General features: G+C 47.3%; 1 protein-coding gene across 2 annotated transcripts in view; it reads right to left on the reverse strand.

The window, feature by feature from the left end:
* u2af1 (U2 small nuclear RNA auxiliary factor 1) overlaps positions 1-20,268 on the reverse strand; it is a 288,331-nt gene that overhangs the window by 24,339 nt on the left and 243,724 nt on the right. For both annotated transcript variants that reach the window (XM_078233101.1, XM_078233100.1), the window contains exons 4-5: positions 18,971-19,069; positions 15,508-15,641 (exon numbers count right to left, since the gene is read on the reverse strand). In XM_078233101.1, the coding sequence (XP_078089227.1) occupies positions 15,508-15,641; positions 18,971-19,069 (233 nt within the window). The remainder of the gene's footprint in view (positions 1-15,507; positions 15,642-18,970; positions 19,070-20,268) is intronic.

The following is a 20,268-nucleotide window of genomic DNA, read 5'->3' on the forward strand; positions in this document are numbered from 1 at the left end:
GGGCAAGCGGAACTGATCCATTTCAGATCAGCCATGATCTTATTGAATGACGGGGCAGACTCGAGGGGCTAGATGGCCTACTCCTGCTCCTATTTCTTATGTTATGTGCCTTTTTCACCACCTTCTCCACCTGTGCTGCCACCTTCAAGCATTTGTGGACTTGCACACCTTGGTCCCTCTGTGTTTCTATACTCTTGATGACTCTGCCATTTATTGTATAACTCCCCCCTACATTAGTTCTTCCAAAATGCATCACTTCGCATTTATCTGGATTAAATTCCATCTGCCATTTCTCCGCCCCATTTTCCAGCCTATCTATATCCTGCTGTATTGTCACAGTTCTAGAGAGGTTGAGGAAAGGATTGCGGAGTCAATCCTGCTTAGGAGTGAAAGTAATAGGGCAATTGTTATGGGGGATTTTAACTTGACTAATATTGACTGGAATTGTTATAGCTCTAGCTCGTTAGAGGGGTCAGTTTTTGTTCAAAGCGTGCAGGAAGGTTTTTTGACTCAGTATGTAGACAGGCCAACTAGAGGTGAGGCTATATTGGATCTGGTGCTGGGAAATGAGCCAGACCAGGTGCTAGACTTGGAAGTTGGTGTGCATTTTGGTGATAGTGACCACAATTCGGTTACGTTCACCTTAGTGATGGAAAGGGATAGGCATGAACCTCGGGCCAGTGGTTTTAGCTGGGGGAAGGGTAATTATGAGGCTATTAGGAGAGAATTAGGAAACATAGGTTGGACTAGGAGATTACAGGGACTGGGAACGTCCGACATGTGGAGTTTTTTCAAGGAGCAGCTACTGCGAGTCTGTGATAGGTATGTCCCTGTCAGGCAAGGAGGAATTGGTAGGGCTAGGGAACCGTGGTGCACCAAAAAAGTTTCTTTGTTGGTTAAAAAGAAAAAGGAGGCTTATGTTCGGATGAGACGTGAGCACTCGGGTAGTGCACTAGAAAGCTTTAGATTGGCTAAGAGGGAGTTGAAGAGCGAGCTTAGAAGGGCTAAAAGGGGACATGAGAAGACTTTGGCGGATAGGGTTAAAGAGAATCCTAAGGCGTTCTATAGGTATGTCAAGAACAGAAGGTTGGTTAGGGCAAGTTTAGGGCCAGTTATAGATGGCAGAGGGAAGTTATGTGTGGAACCGGAGGAGATTGGTGAAGCATTGAACCAATATTTCTCTTCGGTGTTCACGCAAGGGGACATGAATATAGCTGAGGAGGACACTGGGTTGCAGGGGAGTAGAATAGACAGTATTACAGTTGATAAGGAGGATGTGCAGGATATTCTGGAGGGTCTGAAAATAGATAAATCCCCTGGTCCGGATGGGATTTATCCAAGGATTCTCTGGGAGGCAAGAGAAGTGATTGCAGAGCCTCTGGCTCTGATCTTCAGGTCGTCGTTGGCCTCTGGTATAGTACCAGAAGATTGGAGGTTAGCGAATGTTGTCCCATTGTTTAAGAAGGGGAACAGAGACTTCCCCGGGAATTATAGACCGGTGAGTCTCACTTCTGTTGTCGGCAAGATGTTGGAAAAAATTATAAGGGATAGGATTTATAGTTATTTGGAGAGTAATGAATTGATAGGTGATAGTCAGCATGGTTTTGTGGCAGGTAGGTCGTGCCTTACTAACCTTATTGAGTTTTTTGAGAAAGTGACCAAGGAGGTGGATGGGGGCAAGGCAGTGGACGTGGTATATATGGATTTTAGTAAGGCGTTTGATAAGGTTCACCATGGTAGGCTTCTGCAGAAAATGCAGATGTATGGGATTGGGGGTGATCTAGGAAATTGGATCAGGAATTGGCTAGCGGATAGGAAACAGAGGGTGGTGGTTGATAGTAAATATTCATCATGGAGTGCGGTTACAAGTGGTGTACCTCAGGGATCTGTTTTGGGGCCACTGCTGTTTGTAATATTTATTAATGATCTGGATGAGGGTATAGTTGGGTGGATTAGCAAATTTGCTGATGACACCAAAGTCGGTGGTGTGGTAGACAGTGAGGAAGGGTGTCGTAGTTTGCAGGAAAACTTAGACAGGTTGCAAAGTTGGGCCGAGAGGTGGCGGATGGAGTTTAATGCGGAGAAGTGTGAGGTAATTCACTTTGGTAGGAATAACAGATGTGTTGAGTATAGGGCTAACGGGAGGACTTTGAATAGTGTGGAGGAGCAGAGGGATCTAGGTGTATGTGTGCATAGATCCCTGAAAGTTGGGAATCAAGTAGATAAGGTTGTTAAGAAGGCATATGGTGTCTTGGCGTTTATTGGTAGGGGGATTGAATTTAGGAGTCGTAGCGTTATGTTGCAACTGTACACAACTCTGGTGCGGCCGCACTTGGAGTACTGTGTGCAGTTCTGGTCCCCACATTACAGGAAGGATGTGGAGGCTTTGGAGAGGGTGCAGAGGAGGTTTACCAGGATGTTGCCTGGTATGGAGGGGAGATCCTATGAGGAGAGGCTGAGGGATTTGGGATTGTTTTCGCTGGAAAGGCGACGGCTAAGAGGGGATCTTATTGAAACATATAAGATGATTAGAGGTTTAGATAGGGTGGATAGTGATAGCCTTTTTCCTCTGATGGAGAAATCCAGCACGAGGGGGCATGGCTTTAAATTGAGGGGGGGTAGTTATAGAACCGATGTCAGGGGTAGGTTCTTTACCCAGAGGGTGGTGAGGGATTGGAATGCCCTGCCAGCATCAGTAGTAAATGCGCCTAGTTTGGGGGCGTTTAAGAGATCCGTAGATAGGTTCATGGATGAAAAGAAATTGGTTTAGGTTGGAGGGTCACAGTTTTTTTTTAACTGGTCGGTGCAACATCGTGGGCCGAAGGGCCTGTTCTGCGCTGTAATGTTCTATGTTCTATGTTCTATGACAATGTTCATCGCTATCCACAAGTCCAGCCAACTTCGTGTCATCCACAAACTTGCTGATAACACCAGTTACACCTTCTTCCAAATCATTTATATCACAAATCCTCTACCTTTTGGGAAAAGATATTGACTATCTAGCTGATCTATGCCCCTCATTATTTTATAAACCTCTAAGATCACCCCGCTTCTATGCTCGAGAGAAAAAAGTCTGTCTATCCAGCCTCTCCTTATAACTCAATCCATCTAGCCCCGGCAGCATCCCAGTAAATCCTAGTAAATCACTAATACATTTTTTCTACTTTAATAATATCCTTTCTATAATAGTGACCAGAATTGCACACAGTATTCCAAGTATAGCCTTGTACAACTTCAACAAGATGTCCGAACTCCTGTATTCAATGTTCTGACTGATGAAACCAAGCATGCCAAATGCCTTCTTCACCACTCTGTACACCTGTGACTCCACTTTCAAGGAGCTATGAACATGTACCCCTAGATCTCTTTATTCTGTAACTCTCCCCAACGCCCTAACATTAATTGAGTAAGTCCTGCCCTGGTTCAATCTACCAAAATGCATCACCTCGCATTTATCTAAATTTAACTCCATCTGCCATTCGCCAGCCCACTGGCCCAATTGATCAAGATCCCGCTGCAATCCGATATAATTTTCTTCATTGTCCACTATGCCACCAATCTTGGTGCCATCTGCAAACTTACTAACCATGTCTCCTATATTCTCATCCAAATTATTAATAAATGACAAATAACCTATTTGTCTGCAGGGAGTGGTCGGAGGGCGGAGCTGAGCGTAACAGAGTATAAAACTAACTTACTTTTTTTCCCCAGAGCAGCAGGAAACCAGAAGTCGGCCGTGGGGAGTTCTGGGAAGGTTTGTAGTTTGCTTTTATAGTGCGGGTCGCAGCGGTTGCTGATTAAGTGTTTTCATAGAAATCATAGAAACCCTACAGTGCAGAAGGAGGCCATTCAGCCCATCGAGTCTGCACCGACCACAATCCCACCCAGGCCCTACCCCCACATATTTACCCGCTAATCCCTCTAACCTACGCATCTCAGGACTCTAAGGGGCAACTTTTTTAACCTGGCCAATCAACCTAACCCGCACATCTTTGGACTGTGGGAGGAAACCGGAGCACCCGGAGGAAACCCACGCAGACACGAGGAGAATGTGCAAACTCCACACAGACAGTGACCCAAGCCGGGAATCGAACCCAGGTCCCTGGAGCTGTATATAAGTTGGGCAGTTCCTAAACCCGAGACACTACACTTGTAGTGTCCCCCACTCTTCCACCTCCTCTAACCTAAAGGGGGTGAGTGAATATCAGGTAAGCTCTTTCTTTCTTTCTTTTTCTTGTTTTATCCGCAAGTTATCTAGAGGAGATGGCAGGGAAGGCAGTGCAATGTTCCTCCTGCAGAATGTTTGAGGTGAGGGACGCCGTCAGTGTTACTGCTGATTTCACCTGTGGGAAGTGCACCCATCTCCAGCTCCTCAAAAACCGCGTTAGGGAACTGGAGCTGGAGCTGGATGAACTTCGGATCATTTGGGAGACAGAGGTGGTCATAGATAGAAGCTTCGGGAATGTAGTTACTCTGAAGAATGAAGGTAGATGGGTGACAGTGAGAGGGGCTGGGAGGAAGCAGTCAGTGCTGGGATCCCCTGAGGTCGTTTCCCTCGGCAACAAGTATACCGCTTTGGATACTGTTGAGGGGGACGACCTACCAGTGGTAAGCCACGGTGACCAGATCTCCAGCACTGAGTCTGTCCCTGTGGCTCAGAAGGGAGGAGGAGGAGGAGGAGGAGGAGGAGGAGGAGGAGGGGGCCTCCAGGGTGCCAGGGTCAGTGACGTCTCGGACCGTGTTTTCAGGATCCTTAAGGGGGAGGGGGAACAGTCACAAGTCGTGGTACACATCGGTACCAACGACATTGGTAAAAGAAGGGACGGGGATTTAAAACAGGAATTTAGGGAGCTAGGGTGGAAGCTGAGAGCCAAGACAAAACATGTGGTCATCTCTGGTACATTACCGGTGCCACGTGATAGCGAGTTGAGGAACAGGGAGAGAGTGCAGATAAACACGTGGCTGCAGGGATGGTGTAGGAGGGAGGGTTTCAGTTACGCGGATAATTGGAGCGCATTCTGGGGAAGGTGGGACCTGTACAAACAGCACGGTTTGCACCTGAACCAGAGGGGCACCAATATCCTGGGAAGGAAATTTGCTACGGCTCTTCGGGGCGGGTTTAAACTAATTTGTCAGGGGGATGGGAAAAGGAGCTGTAGTCCAGAAGTCAGTGTTGAGTGTAGTGAGGTACTGAGGAGGGTATCAAGGTTGCAGGTGTACCGGCAGACAGGAAGGTGGGTTGAAGTGTGTCTACTTCAATGCAAGGAGCATCCGGAATAAGGTTGGTGAACTTGGAGCATGGATTGGTACTTGGGACTACGATGTTGTGGCCATTACGGAGACATGGTTAGAACAGGGACAGGAATGGTTGTTGGAAGTTCCGGGGTATAGATGTTTCAGTAAGAGTAGGGAAGGTGGTAAAAGAGGTGGAGTAGTAGCATTGTTAATCAAGAATAGTTTAACGGCTGCAGAAAGGCAGTTCGAGGGGGATCTGCCTACTGAGGTAATATGGGCTGAGGTTAGAAATAGGAAAGGAGCGGTCACGTTCTTAGGAGTTTTCTATAGGCCCCCAAATAGTAATAGAGATGTGGAGGAAGAAATTGCAAAGCAGATTTATGGATAGGTGTGGGGGTCACAGGGTAGTTGTCATGGGTGACTTTAACTTTCCAAATATTGATTGGAACCTTTACAGGTCGAATAGTTCGGATGGGGCAGTTTTTGTGCAGTGTGTGCAGGAGGGTTTCTCTGACACAATATGTGGATAGGCCGACAAGACACATTGGATTTGGTACTGGGAAATGAACCGGGCCAAGTGTTAGATTTGTTTGTGGGAGAGCACTTTGGAGATAGTGACCACAATTCGGTGTCTTTCATTATTGCAATGGAGAGGGATAGGGCCATACGGCAGGGCAAGGTTTATAATTGGGGGAGGGGTAATTATGATGCAATTAGGCAAGAATTAGGGAACATAAGATGGGAACAGAAACTGTCAGGGAAAGGCACAAATGAAAAGTGGAGTTTGTTCAAGGAACAAATACGGCATGTCCTTGATAGGTATGTCCCCGTCAGGCAGGGAGGAAATGGCTGAGTGAGGGAACCATGGTTCACAAAAGAGGTGGAATGTCTTGTCAAGAGGAAAAAGGAAGCGTATGTAAGGATGAGAAAACAAGGTTCAGTTGGGTCGCTTGAGGGTTACAAGGTAGCAAGGAATGAGCTAAAAAAAGGGCTAAGGAGAGCATGAGGAGTCCTTGGATCAAGGAAAACTCCAAGGCTTTTTACTCTTATGAGAGAAATAAAAGAATGACCAGGGTGAGGTTAGGGCCGGTCAAGGATAGTAGTGGGAACTTGTATATGGAGTCAGAAGAGATAGGAGAGGTGATGAATGAATACTTTTCTTCAGTGTTCACCAAGGAGAGGGGCCATGTTTTTCAGGATGTGTGAGAGATACAGACTGATAGGCTGGAGGAGGTAGATGTTCTGAGGGAAGATGTATTAGCAATTTTGAAAAACCTGAGGTTCAATAAGTTCCCTGGGCCAGATGGGATATATCCTAGGATTCTTTGGGAGGCAAGGTATGAGATTGCAGAGCCTTTGGTTTTGATCTATTGGTCCTCACTGTCCACGGGGATAGTGCCAGAGGACTGGAGAGTGGCAAATGTTGTTCCTCTGTTCAAGAAAGGAAATAGGAATGACCCTGGTAATTATAGGCCGGTTAGTCTTACTTCGGTGGTCGGGAAGTTAATGGAAAAGGTCCTGAGGGATAGGATTTATGACCATTTGGAAAGATGCAGCTTAATCCGGGATAGTCAACATGGATTCGAGAAGGGTAAGTCTTGCCTCACACATTTGATTGAATTCTTTGAGGAGGTAACTGAGTGTGTAGATGAAGGTAGAGCAGTTGATGTCGTATACATGGATTTTAGTAAGGTGTTTGATAAGGTTCCCCATGGTCGGCTCATGAAGAAAGTAAGGAGGTGTGGGATAGAGGGAAATTTGGCCAATTGGATAAGTAACTGGCTATCTCACAGAAGTGGAGATGCCAGCGTTGGACTGGGGTAAACACAGTAAGAGTTTTAACAACACCAGGTTAAAGTCCAACAGGTTTATTTGGTAGCAAATGCCATTAGCTTTCGGAGCGCTGCTCCTTCGTCAGATGGAGTGGAAATCTGCTCTCAAACAGGGCACAGAGACACAAAATCAAGTTAGAGAATACGGATTGGAATGCGAATCTCTACAGCCAACCAGGTCTTAAAGATACAGACAATGTGAGTGGAGGGAGCATTAAGCACAGGTAAAGAGATGTGTATTGTCTCCAGACAGGACAGCCAGAGAGATTCTGCAAGTCCAGGAGGCAAGCTGTGGGGTTTACTGATAGTGTGACATAAACCCAACATTCCGGTTTAGGCCGTCCTCATGTGTACGGAAAGGATCTTCGGGTAAGCGTTCTCCAAGGCGGCCTTCGCGACACACGGCAGCGCAGAGTCGCTGAGCAGAAACTGATAGCCAAGTTCAACACACATGAGGACGGCCTAAACCAGGATGTTGGGTTTATGTCACACTATCAGTAACCCCCACAGTTTGCCTCCTGGATTTTCAGAATCTCACTGGCTTTCCTGTCTGGAGATAATACACATCTCTTTAACCTGTGCTTAATGCTCCCTCCACTCACATTGTCTGTATCTTTAAGACCTGGTTGCCTGTAGAGATTTGCATTCTAATCAGTATTCTGTAACTTGATTTTGTGTCTCTGTGCCCTGTTTGAGAGCAGATTTCCACTCCATCTGACGAAGGAGCAGCGCTCCGAAAGCTAATGGCATTTGCTACCAAATAAACCTGTTGGACGTTAACCTGGTGTTGTTAAAACTCTTACTGTATCTCATAGAAGACAGAGGGTGGTGGTGGATGGAACATTTTCAGACTGGAGACCAGTTACCAGCGGTGTACCATAGGGATCAGTGCTGGGTCCTCTGCTATTCGTGATTTTTATCAATGACTTGGAGGAGGGGGCTGAAAGGTGGGTCAGTAAATTTGCTGATGACACTAAGATTGGTGGAGTGGTGGATGAGGTGGAGGGCTGTTGTAGGCTGCAAAGAGACATTGATCGGATGCAGAGCTGGGCCGAAAAATGGCAGATGGAGTTTAACCCTGATAAGTGAGAGGTGATTCATTTTGGTAGGACAAATTTGAATGCGGATTACAGGGTCAATGGCAGGGTTCTGAGGAATGTGGAGGAAGAGAGAGATCTTGGGGTTTATATCCACAGATCTCTGAAGGCTGCCACTCAAGTGGATAGAGCCGTGAAGAAGGCCTATAGTGTTAGCGTTTATTAACAGGGGGTTTGAGTTTAAGAGCCGTGGGGTTATGCTGCAACTGTACAGGACCTTGGTGAGGCCACATTTGGAATATTGTGTGCAGTTCTGGTCATCTCACTATAAGGAGGATGTGGAAGCATTGGAGAGTGTGCAGAGGAGCTTTACCAGGATGCTGCCTGGTTTGGAGGGTAGGTCTTATGAGGAAAGGTTGAGGGAGCTTGGGCTTTTCTCTTTAGAGCGGAGGAGGATGAGAGGCGACTTAATAGAGGTTTATAAGATGATGAGGGGGATAGATAGAGTGGACGTTCAGAGGCTATTTCCTCGGGTGGACGTAGCTGTTACTAGGGGACATAACTATAAGGTTCATGGTGGGAGATATAGGAGGGATGTCCGAGGTAGGTTCTTTACTCAGAGAGTGGTTGGGGTGTGGAATGGACTGCCTGCTGTGATAGTGGAGTTGGACACTTTAGGAACTTTCAAGCGGTTATTGGATAGGCACATAAGAACATAAGAAATAGGAGCAGGAGTAGGCCATCTAGCCCCTCGAGCCTGCCCCGCCATTCAATAAGATCATGGCTGATCTGACGTGGATCAGTACCACTTACCCGCCTGATCCCCATAACCCTTAATTCCCTTACCGATCAGGAATCCATCCATCCGCGCTTTAAACATATTCAGCGAGGTAGCCTCCACCACCTCAGTGGGCAGACAATTCCAGAGATTCACCACCCTCTGGGAGAAGAAGTTCCTCCTCAACTCTGTCTTAAACCGACCCCCCTTTATTTTGAGGCTGTGTCCTCTAGTTTTATCTTCCTTACTAAGTGGAAAGAATCTCTCCGCCTCCACCCTATCCAGCCCCCGCATTATCTTATAAGTCTCCATAAGATCCCCCCTCATCCTTCTAAACTCCAACGAGTACAAACCCAATCTCCTCAGCCTCTCCTCATAATCCAAACCCCTCATCTCCGGTATCAACCTGGTGAACCTTCTCTGCACTCCCTCCAATGCCAATATATCCTTCCTCATATAAGGGGACCAATACTGCACACAGTATTCCAGCTGCGGCCTCACCAATGCCCTGTACAGGTGCATCAAGACATCCCTGCTTTTATATTCTATCCCCTTCGCAATATAGGCGAGCACACCAGAATGATAGGGAGGTGGGATAGCTTGGTTTTGACAAAGCTCAGCACAACATCGAGGGCCGAAGGGCCTGTACTGTGCTGTACTGTTCTATGTTCTTAACAGTGGACCCAGCACCGATCCCAGAGGCACACTGCTGGTCACAGGCCTCCAGCTTGAAAAACAACCCTCTATAACCATCTTCTGTCATCAACATGTGGAGATGCCGGCGTTGGACTGGGGTAAACACAGTAAGAAGTCTCACAACACCAGGTTAAAGTTCAACAGGTTTATTTGACAGCACTAGCTTTCGGAGCCTCAAGCTCCTTCGTCATATTCCTCACCTGATGAAGGCGCTTGGGGCTCCGAAAGCTAGTACTGCCAAATAAACCTGATGGACTTTAACCTGGTGTTGTGAGACTTCGTACTGTTCTGTCATCAAGCCAATTTTGTATTCATTTAGCTATCTCACCCTGGATTCTCCGAGATTTAACCTTATGCAACAACCTACGATGTGGTACTTGTCAAAGGCCTTGCTAAATTCCATGTAGACAACATCAACTGCACTGCCCTCATCTACCTTCTTGGTTACCCCTTCAAAAAACTCAATCAAATTTATGAGACATGATTTTCCACTCACAAAGCCATACTGACTGTCCCTAATCAGTCCTTGCCTCTCTAAATGCCTATAGACCCTGTCTCTCAAAATACCGTCCAAGAACTTACCCACCACAGATGTGAGGCTCACTGGTCTGCAGCCTTTTTTAAACAAAGGCACAACATTTGCCACCCTCCAATCTTCAGGCACCTCACCCGTGACTATCGATGATTTAAATATCTCTGCAAGGGGACCTGTAATTTCCTCCCTAGCCTCCCACAATGTCCTGGGATACATTTCATCCGGTCCCAGGGATTTATCTACCTTGATTGATGTGCTTTAAGACTTCCAGCACCTCCTTCTCTGTAACATGTATATTCCTCAAGACATCACTATTTCCCCAGGTTCCCTAACACCCATGCTTTTCTCAAAAGTAAATACTGATGAGAAATATTCATTTAGGATCTCATCCATCTCTTGTGGATCCGCACATAGATGAGCTTGTTGATCCTTAAGAGGCCCTACTCTCTCCCTGGTTACTCTCTTGCACTTTATGTATTTGTAGAAGCTCTTTACATTCTCCTTTGCCTTTTCTGCCAAAACAATCTCATGTCCCCTTTTGGCCCTCCTGATTTTTCTCTTAACTCGACTCCTACACGCTTCAAGGGATTCACTTGATCCCAGCTGCCTATGCATGTCATGTGCCTCCTCCTTCTTCTTGACCAGGTCCTCAATATCCCGAGTCATCCAGGGTTCCCTACTTCTACCGGCCTTGCCCTTCACTCTAAGAGGAATATGCTTACCATGAATCCTGGTTAACACACTTTTGAAAGCCTCCCACTTATCAGACGTCCCTTTGCCTTCCCACAGACTCCCCCAATCAACTTTTGAAAGTTCCTGCCCAATACCATCAAAATTGGCCTTGCCCCAATTTAGAATTTTAACTTTTGGGCCAGACCTATCATTCTCCATAGCTATCTTAAACCTGATAGAATTATGGTCACTGGTCCCAAAGTGATCCCTCACTAACACTTCTGTGACCTACCCTTCCTTATTGCCCAAGAGGAGGTCAAGTTTTGCCCCCTCTCTAGTAGGGCCATCCACACACTGAGAAATTCCTCCTGAATACACAACAAATTTCTCTCTACCCAACCCTCGAATACTATGGCTGTCCCAGTCAATGTTGGGGAAGTTAAAATCCCCTACTATTACCACCCTATTTTTCTTGGAGCTATCCGTAATCTCCTTAGATATTTGCTCCTCAATTTCCCACCGTGTTTGGGGGCCTATAGTACAACCCTATCAAAGTGATTTTCCCCCTTATTTCTCAGTTCTACCCATATAGACTCAGTGGCCGAACCCTCAGATATATCCCCTCTCAGTAGTGCCATGATGTTTTCCCTGATCAAAAGTGTAACTCCCTCTCTCTTACCCCCTGTTCTATCTTTCCTATAGCATCTGTACCCTGGAACATTGAGCTGCCAGTCCTACCCCTCCCTTAGCCATGTTTCAGTAATTGCTATAATATCCCAGTCCCACATACCCATCAATGCCCTGAGTTCATCTGCCTTGCCCGTCAGGCCTCTTGCATTGAAATAAATGCAGTTTAATTTGGACTTCCCTTGCTCTCTGCTCTGGTTTTGCCTGATCTGTCTGGTACTAGGATTACTGACACTGCCTTTACTACTTAATGGGCTCTCTTTAACTTCTGTGCTGTCCTCAACCTTCTCTTCTGTCTCCCTACTGCTTTGGATCCCACCCCCCCTACCAAGGATTCTCCTTAAGGATTAAGGAGAATCCCAAGGCATTTTATTCATACGTTAGGAACAAAAGGGTTGTCAGGGAAAAAATCGGACCTCTCAGGGACAAAAGTGGGGAATTATGCTTCGAGCCCAAAGAAGTAGGGGAGATCCTAAATGAATACTTTGCGTCGGTATTCACAAAGGAGAGGGATGTGTTGACTGGGAGTGTCTCGGAGGGGAGTGTTGAACCGTTAGAGAAAATCTCCATTACAAGGGAGGAAGTGTTAGGTTTTTTAGAGAATATAAAGACTGGCAAATCCCCAGGGCCTGATGGAATCTATCCAAGGCTGCTCAGGGAGACGAGAGATGAAATCGCTGGGCCTCTGACGCAAATCTATGTCTCGTCACTGGACACAGGTGAAGTCCCAGAGGATTGGAGGATAGCTAATGTGGTCCCGATATTTAAGAAGGGTAGGAAGGATAACCCAGGAAATTATAGGCCAGTGAGTTTGACGTCTGTGGTAGGGCAGTTGTTGGAGAGGATTCTTAGAGATAGGATGTATGCACATTTAGAAAGGAATAAACTCATTAACGATAGTCAGCATGGTTTTGAGAGAGGGAGGTCATGCCTCACTAACCTAGTGGAGTTTTTTGAAGAAGTGACTAGAATGGTTGACGAGGGAAGGGCCGTGGATGTCGTCTATATGGACTTTAGTAAAGCGTTTGACAAAGTCCCTCATGGTAGGTTGGTGCAAAAGGTGGGATCTCATGGGATAAAGGGGGAGGTGGCTAGATGGGTGGAGAACAGGCTTGGTCACAGAAGACCAAGTAGTGGTAGTGGAAGGGTCTTTTTCCGGCTGGAGGCCTGTGACTAGTGGTGTTCCGCAGGGCTCTGTATTGGGACCTCTGCTGTTTGTGATTTATATAAACGATCTGGAAGGTGGTGTAACTGGGGTGATCAGTAAGTTTGCAGACGACACAAAATTGGCTGGACTTGCAGATAGTGAGGAACATTGTCAGAGGCTACAGAAGGATATTGATAGGTGATAGTCAGCATGGTTTTGTGGCAGGTAGGTCGTGCCTTACTAACCTTATTGAGTTTTTTGAGAAAGTGACCAAGGAGGTGGATGGGGGCAAGGCAGTGGACGTGGTATATATGGATTTTAGTAAGGCGTTTGATAAGGTTCACCATGGTAGGCTTCTGCAGAAAATGCAGATGTATGGGATTGGGGGTGATCTAGGAAATTGGATCAGGAATTGGCTAGCGGATAGGAAACAGAGGGTGGTGGTTGATAGTAAATATTCATCATGGAGTGCGGTTACAAGTGGTGTACCTCAGGGATCTGTTTTGGGGCCACTGCTGTTTGTAATATTTATTAATGATCTGGATGAGGGTATAGTTGGGTGGATTAGCAAATTTGCTGATGACACCAAAGTCGGTGGTGTGGTAGACAGTGAGGAAGGGTGTCGTAGTTTGCAGGAAGACTTAGACAGGTTGCAAAGTTGGGCCGAGAGGTGGCGGATGGAGTTTAATGCGGAGAAGTGTGAGGTAATTCACTTTGGTAGGAATAACAGATGTGTTGAGTATAGGGCTAACGGGAGGACTTTGAATAGTGTGGAGGAGCAGAGGGATCTAGGTGTATGTGTGCATAGATCCCTGAAAGTTGGGAATCAAGTAGATAAGGTTGTTAAGAAGGCATATGGTGTCTTGGCGTTTATTGGTAGGGGGATTGAATTTAGGAGTCGTAGCGTTATGTTGCAACTGTACACAACTCTGGTGCGGCCGCACTTGGAGTACTGTGTGCAGTTCTGGTCCCCACATTACAGGAAGGATGTGGAGGCTTTGGAGAGGGTGCAGAGGAGGTTTACCAGGATGTTGCCTGGTATGGAGGGGAGATCCTATGAGGAGAGGCTGAGGGATTTGGGATTGTTTTCGCTGGAAAGGCGGCGGCTAAGAGGGGATCTTATTGAAACATATAAGATGATTAGAGGTTTAGATAGGGTGGATAGTGATAGCCTTTTTCCTCTGATGGAGAAATCCAGCACGAGGGGGCATGGCTTTAAATTGAGGGGGGGTAGTTATAGATGTCAGGGGTAGGTTCTTTATCCAGAGGGTGGTGAGGGATTGGAATGCCCTGCCAGCATCAGTAGTAAATGCGCCTAGTTTGGGGGCGTTTAAGAGATCCGTAGATAGGTTCATGGACGAAAAGAAATTGGTTTAGGTTGGAGGGTCACAGTTTTTTTTTTTAACTGGTCGGTGCAACATCGTGGGCCGAAGGGCCTGTTCTGCGCTGTAATGTTCTATGTTCTATGATATAGATAGGCTGGAAATTTGGGCAAAGAAATGGCAGATGGAGTTCAATCCAGATAAATGCGAAGTGATGCATTTTGGTAGAGCTAATGTAGGGGGGGGCTATACGATAAATGGCAGAACCATAAAGGGTGTAGATACGCAGAGGGACCTGGGTGTGCAAGTCCACAGATCCTTGAAGGTGACGTCACTGGTGGAGAAGGTGGTGAAGGCGGCATATGGCATGCTTGCCTTTATAGGACGGGGCATAGAGTATAAAAGTTGGGGTCTGATGTTGCAGATGTATAGAACGTTGGTTCGGCCGCATTTGGAATACTGCGCCCAGTTCTGGTCGCCACACTACCAGAAGGACGTGGAGGCTTTAGAGAGAGTGCAGAGGAGGTTTACCAGGATGTTGCCTGGTATGGAGGGGCTTAGTTACGAGGAGAGATTGGGTAAACTGGGGTTGTTCTCACTGGAAAGACGGAGGATGAGGGGTGACCTAATAGAGGTGTATAAAATTATGAAAGGCATAGATAGGGTAAACGGTGGGAAGCTTTTTCCCAGGTCGGTGGTGACGTTCACGAGGGGTCATAGGTTCAAGGTGAGGAGGGGGGGGGGGGGGGGGAGAGGTTTAACACGGATATCAGAAGGATGTATTTTACACAGAGGGTTGGGGGGGGGGGGGGGCTGGAATGCGCTGCCGGGCAAGATGGTGGAGACGGACACACTGGGAACGTTTAAGACTTATCTAGATAGCCACATGAATGGAGTGGGAATGGAGGGATACAAAAGAATGGTCTAGTTTGGACCAGGGAGCGGCGCGGGCTTGGAGGGCCGAAGGGCCTGTTCCTGTGCTGTATTGTTCTTTGTTCAAACTAGTTTAAACCCTCACTAGTGGCTTTAGCAAATCTTACTTTCAGTTGCTGAAAGTAAGCGTGCAGGTACAGCAGGCAGTGAAGGCGGCAAATCTAAGCTGCCACTTAAAGCTGTAATTTCCCTTTAGTCAACAGCAGATGACAGGGAGAGGATCGAGAGATGATTTTAGCATCCTTTTAGGATGTTGTGAGATGGAAAAGTCAGGAATTGGGATTATTCACTTAAATTATCTGAACATCACCAAGTAGAGGGGAAACAGAGTTTTGCCACTAACATTTACTGATCGGAGTCAGCTTCACGGTACTCCACTGCATTGGGGCATGGTTTTCAGTGCCACATTTATTTTCAAAGCTCTGTGGGAGTTAAAGGCAGTAGTAAGAAGTTTAACAACACCAGGTTAAAGTCCAACAGGTTTATTTGGTAGCAAAAACCACACAAGCTTTCGGAGCTCTAAGCCCCTTCTTCAGGTGAGTGGGAATTCTGTTCACAAACAGAGCATATAAAGACACAGATTGAATAATGGTTGTTAAAGGCAGCAGCTCAGTAACTGATGAGAACACTCACCCCATTTCATACTGCCTGCAGCAGGCTTCTCTGAAGTCAGTCACCGGCGACAGCTCTGCATGGATCGGCTGCCCGTTGAACCAGCGATTATTCAGGTCATTCACAGCCTTTTCTGCATCTTCTTCATGGCGAAACTGAACAGAAGAAAAGTAGTCAGAGAACTTAAACAAAGAGGGCAGAGCTCAAAGATATTTAGCCACCGAAGATCCCAAAGGAAACAGAGCAAAACACCCCACCAACAAGACGATGAATAGAAAGCTGGTTAGCAGACAGGAAGCAAAGATTGGCATAAATGGGTCATTTTCTGATTGTCAGTCAGTGACTAGTGGGGTTCTGCAGGGATCTGTGCTAGTATCCCAACTGTTCACATTATATATTGATGATTCGGAAGAGGGAATTGAATATATTATCTCCAAATTTGCAGATAATACAAAGTTGGGTGGGAGGGTGAGCTGTGAGGAGGATGCAGAGATGCTTCAGCGTGATTTGGACAGGCTGTGTGGGGGCATCTGCATGGCAGATGCAGCATAATGTGGATAAATGTGAGGTTTCCACTTTGGCAGCAATAATAGGAAGACAGACTATTACTTGAATGGGTGTAAATTGAGAGGTGGATACTCAATGAGACCTTGGAGTCCTCATGCATCAGTCGCTGAAAGTAAGCGCGCAGGTACAGCAGGCAGTGAAGAAAGCAAATGATATGTTGGCCTTGATAACGAGAGGATTTGAGTATAGGGATAGGGATGTTTTGTCACAATTGTATAGGACATTGGTGAGGCCACACCTGGGACAGTTACTTGAGGGTAAATCCACATCCCATATTGTGGGGGTCTTTTAAAAATCAGTTAACAATTCAGGACCATGTATGTTCCTGCAAAAATGAATAAAGATGGCAAGATTCAGGAACGCTGAATGACGAGAGATTGTGAGCTTAGTGAAAAAGGAGGCATACATAAATTTCAGGAAATTGAAAACGGATAAGGCTCTTAAGGAATACAAAGATAGCAGGAAAGAGCTTCAACAGGGACTCAGATGGGGAAAAAGTGGCCATGAAATGTCCTTGGGAGGCAGGATTAAGGAGAATCCCAAGGCTTTTTATGCATATTTCAGGAGGAAGAGGGTAGCTAAGGAAAGGGTAGATCCACTCAAGACAGTGGAGGAAATGTGTGTGGAGTCAGATTAGTTGGGTGAGGTCCTTAACGAGTACTTTGCATCAGTGTTCACAAAGGAAACCGATGTGGTGGATGGTGAGTGTAGAAAGGAGGATGTTAACATTCTCAGGCATGTTGGGATAAAAAGGGAGGAGATATTGGAGGTTTTGAAAAGCATTAAGGTGGACAAATCCCCAGGGCCAGATAGGGTCTATCCCAGAATACTGAGAGAGGCAAGGGAAGAAATTGCTGAGGCCTTGGCTAAAACCTTTATATTCTCTTTAGTCACGGGTGAGTTATTAGAGGATTGGAGGGTAGCTAACATTGTTCCTCTTGCATCGGTGGTGGGGAAATTATTGGAGAATATTCTTGGGGATAGGATGTACTCACTTCTGAAAGAGAATAGGCTTATTAGCGATAGGCAGCATGGTTTTGTGAAGGGGAGGTCATGTCTCACAAACTTGATCGAATTCTTTGAGGAAGTGACAAGAAAAATTGACCAGGGCAGTGGTTGTTGCATACATGGACTTTAGAAAAGCCTTCGATAAGGTTCCTCATGGCAGACTGATACAGAAGGTGAAATCATATGGAATCCGAGGTAAGCTGGCAAAATGGGTACAAAACTGACATGGCCATAGAAAGCAGAGAGCAGCAGTGGAAGGGTACTTTTACTTCTAACTGGAGGTCTGTGACAAGCGATGTTCCTCAAGGATCAGTGCTGGGGCCTCTGCTGTTTGTAATGTATATAAATGATTTGGGGGAAAATGTAGGTAGTCTGATCAGTAAATTTGCAGATGATACAAAATTTAGGAGGAGTAGCGGATAGTGGGGAGGATTGTCAGAGGATACAGCAGGATATAAATCAGCTGGAGACCTAGGCCAAAAGATGGCATTTAACCCTGACAAATGTGAGGTGATGCAATTTGGAAGGTCTATTGTAGAAGGCAAGTATACAATAAATGGTAGAGCCCTTAGAAATATTAGCATACAGAGGTATCTAGGTGTGCGAATCCACAGTTCCCTGAAGGTGGCAACTCAGGTGGACAAGGAGGTCAAAAAGGCGTATGGCATGCTGGCCTTCATTGGTTAGGACTTTGAGTATAGGAATTGGAAAATCATGTTGCAGCTGTATAAGACTTTGGTTAGGCTGCATTTGGAGTATTGTGTACAATTCTGGTCGCCACACTACTGGAAGGATGTTAATGCATTGGAAAAGGTGCAGAAGAGATTTACCAGGATGTTGCCAGGTTTGGAGGATATGACTATGAAGGAAGGTTGAACAAACTTAGATTGTTTTCATTGGAGCATCGGAGGATGAGGACCTGATAGAGGTTTACAAGGTTATGACAGGCTTGGATAGAGTGGACAGTCAGAGTCTTTTTCCCAGGGTCGAAGGGTCAATTACTCGGGGGCATGGGTTGATAGTGAAAGAGAGAAAGAGATGTAAGGAGCAAGTTTTTCAGAGGATGGTGAATGCCTGGAATGCGCTGCAAGCAGATTCTATAACAACATTCAGGAGGCATCTGGATAGATATATGAATAGGCAGGAAATAGAGGGAAATGGACCACGTAGAGGCAAGAAAATATTAGATTATTGACATCTGCGTTGGCACAGACTTGGTGGGCCGAAGGGCCTATTCCTGTGTTGTACTGTTGTTTGTTCTAGTGTGCGCAGTTTTGGTGCCCTTATCTGAGGAAGGATGCCCTTGTTATACAGGAAGTACAGCAAAGGTTTACCAGGCTGATTCCTGGGATGGCAGGTCTGTCATATGAAGAGAGACTAAGTCAATTAGGGTTATATTCACTGGAGTTTAGAAGAGTGAGAGGGGATCTCATAGAAACATAAAATTCTAACAGGGTTAGACAGGGTAGATTCAGAAAGAATGTTTCCACTGGTGGGAGGTCCAGAACTAGGGGTCATAGTTTGAGGATAAGGGGTAAACCTCTCAAGACTGAGGTGAGGAGAAATATCTTCACCCAGAGGGTGGTGAGTGTGTGGAATTTACTATCACAGAAAGTAGTTGAGGCCAAAACGTCTGATTTCAAGAAGAAATTAGATATAGCTCGAGGGGCTAAAGGGATCAAGGGATTAGGGGGGGATGGGGGGAAGAGTCAGGATATTGAACTCTATGATCAGTCATGATCAAGGTGAATGGTGGAGCAGGCTCAAAGGGCCGAATGGCCTACTCCTGCTTCTAGTTTCTACGACAAACACAACCAAGAAGCCTCACTGGCAAAGCTCCAGCTTTACAAACTCAATACAGCCACCAAGGACTGAAGGGGTTAGTGTTTGAAAGTGCAGAAATTCCCACCTTTACATAGACATTTCCAACCAAGTGATCACCCAGATTGTCGCAGACATTCATCTCTTCAATTTCACCGTATTTTTCCTCCATTTCTGTGAACACCTCCTATCGACAAAAGACAACACAGCAGTTAGGCACTTCAGGATTAGAGCAGGATGCTGTCTAATTAGAATGCCAAATTTCCAATGACACAACAATCTATACTGCATGAGAAAAAGAGTGCTGATTGGTTGGCAAATTGGCTCCGATTGGTTGAAACGTTGCCACAGCAGAAGCACCAGGAAGACATTGTCCCTTATGTACTGCTGCCTCACAGCCCCAGGGACCCGGGTTCACTGCTGCCCCCCAGCCCCAGGGACCCGGGTTCACTGCTGCCTCACAGCGCCAGGGACCCGGGTTCACTGCTGCCTCACAGCGCCAGGGACCCGGGTTCACTGCTGCCTCACAGCACCAGGGACCCGGGTTCACTGCTGTCTCACAGCACCAGGGACCCGGGTTCACTGCTGCCTCACAGTGCCAGGGACCCGGGTTCACTGCTGCCTCACAGCGCCAGGGACCCGGGTTCACTGCTCCCTCACAGTGCCAGGGACCCGGGTTCACTGCTGCCCCCCAGCCCCAGGGACCCGGGTTCACTGCTGCCTCACAGCGCCAGGGACCCGGGTTCACTGCTCCCTCACAGCGCCAGGGACCCGGGTTCACTGCTGCCCCCCCAGCCCCAGGGACCCGGGTTCACTGCTGCCTCACAGTGCCAGGGACCCGGGTTCACTGCTGCCTCACAGCCCCAGGGACCCGGGTTCACTGCTGCCCCCCAGCCCCAGGGACCCGGGTTCACTGCTGCCTCACAGCGCCAGGGACCCGGGTTCACTGCTGCCTCACAGCGCCAGGGACCCGGGTTCACTGCTGCCCCCCCAGCCCCAGGGACCCGGGTTCACTGCTGCCTCACAGCGCCAGGGACCCGGGTTCACTGCTGCCTCACAGCGCCAGGGACCCGGGTTCACTGCTGCCTCACAGCGCCAGGGACCCGGGTTCACTGCTGCCTCACAGCGCCAGGGACCCGGGTTCACTGCTGCCCCCCCAGCCCCAGGTTCACTGCTGCCTCACAGCGCCAGGGACCCGGGTTCACTGCTGCCTCACAGCGCCAGGGACCCGGGTTCACTGCTGCCCCCCCAGCCCCAGGGACCCGGGTTCACTGCTGCCTCACAGCGCCAGGGACCCGGGTTCACTGCTGCCTCACAGCGCCAGGGACCCGGGTTCACTGCTGCCCCCCCAGCCCCAGGGACCCGGGTTCACTGCTGCCTCACAGC

This window comes from Mustelus asterias, chromosome 17, assembly GCF_964213995.1.
Source record: "Mustelus asterias chromosome 17, sMusAst1.hap1.1, whole genome shotgun sequence".
NCBI classification, from domain to species: domain Eukaryota; kingdom Metazoa; phylum Chordata; class Chondrichthyes; order Carcharhiniformes; family Triakidae; genus Mustelus; species Mustelus asterias.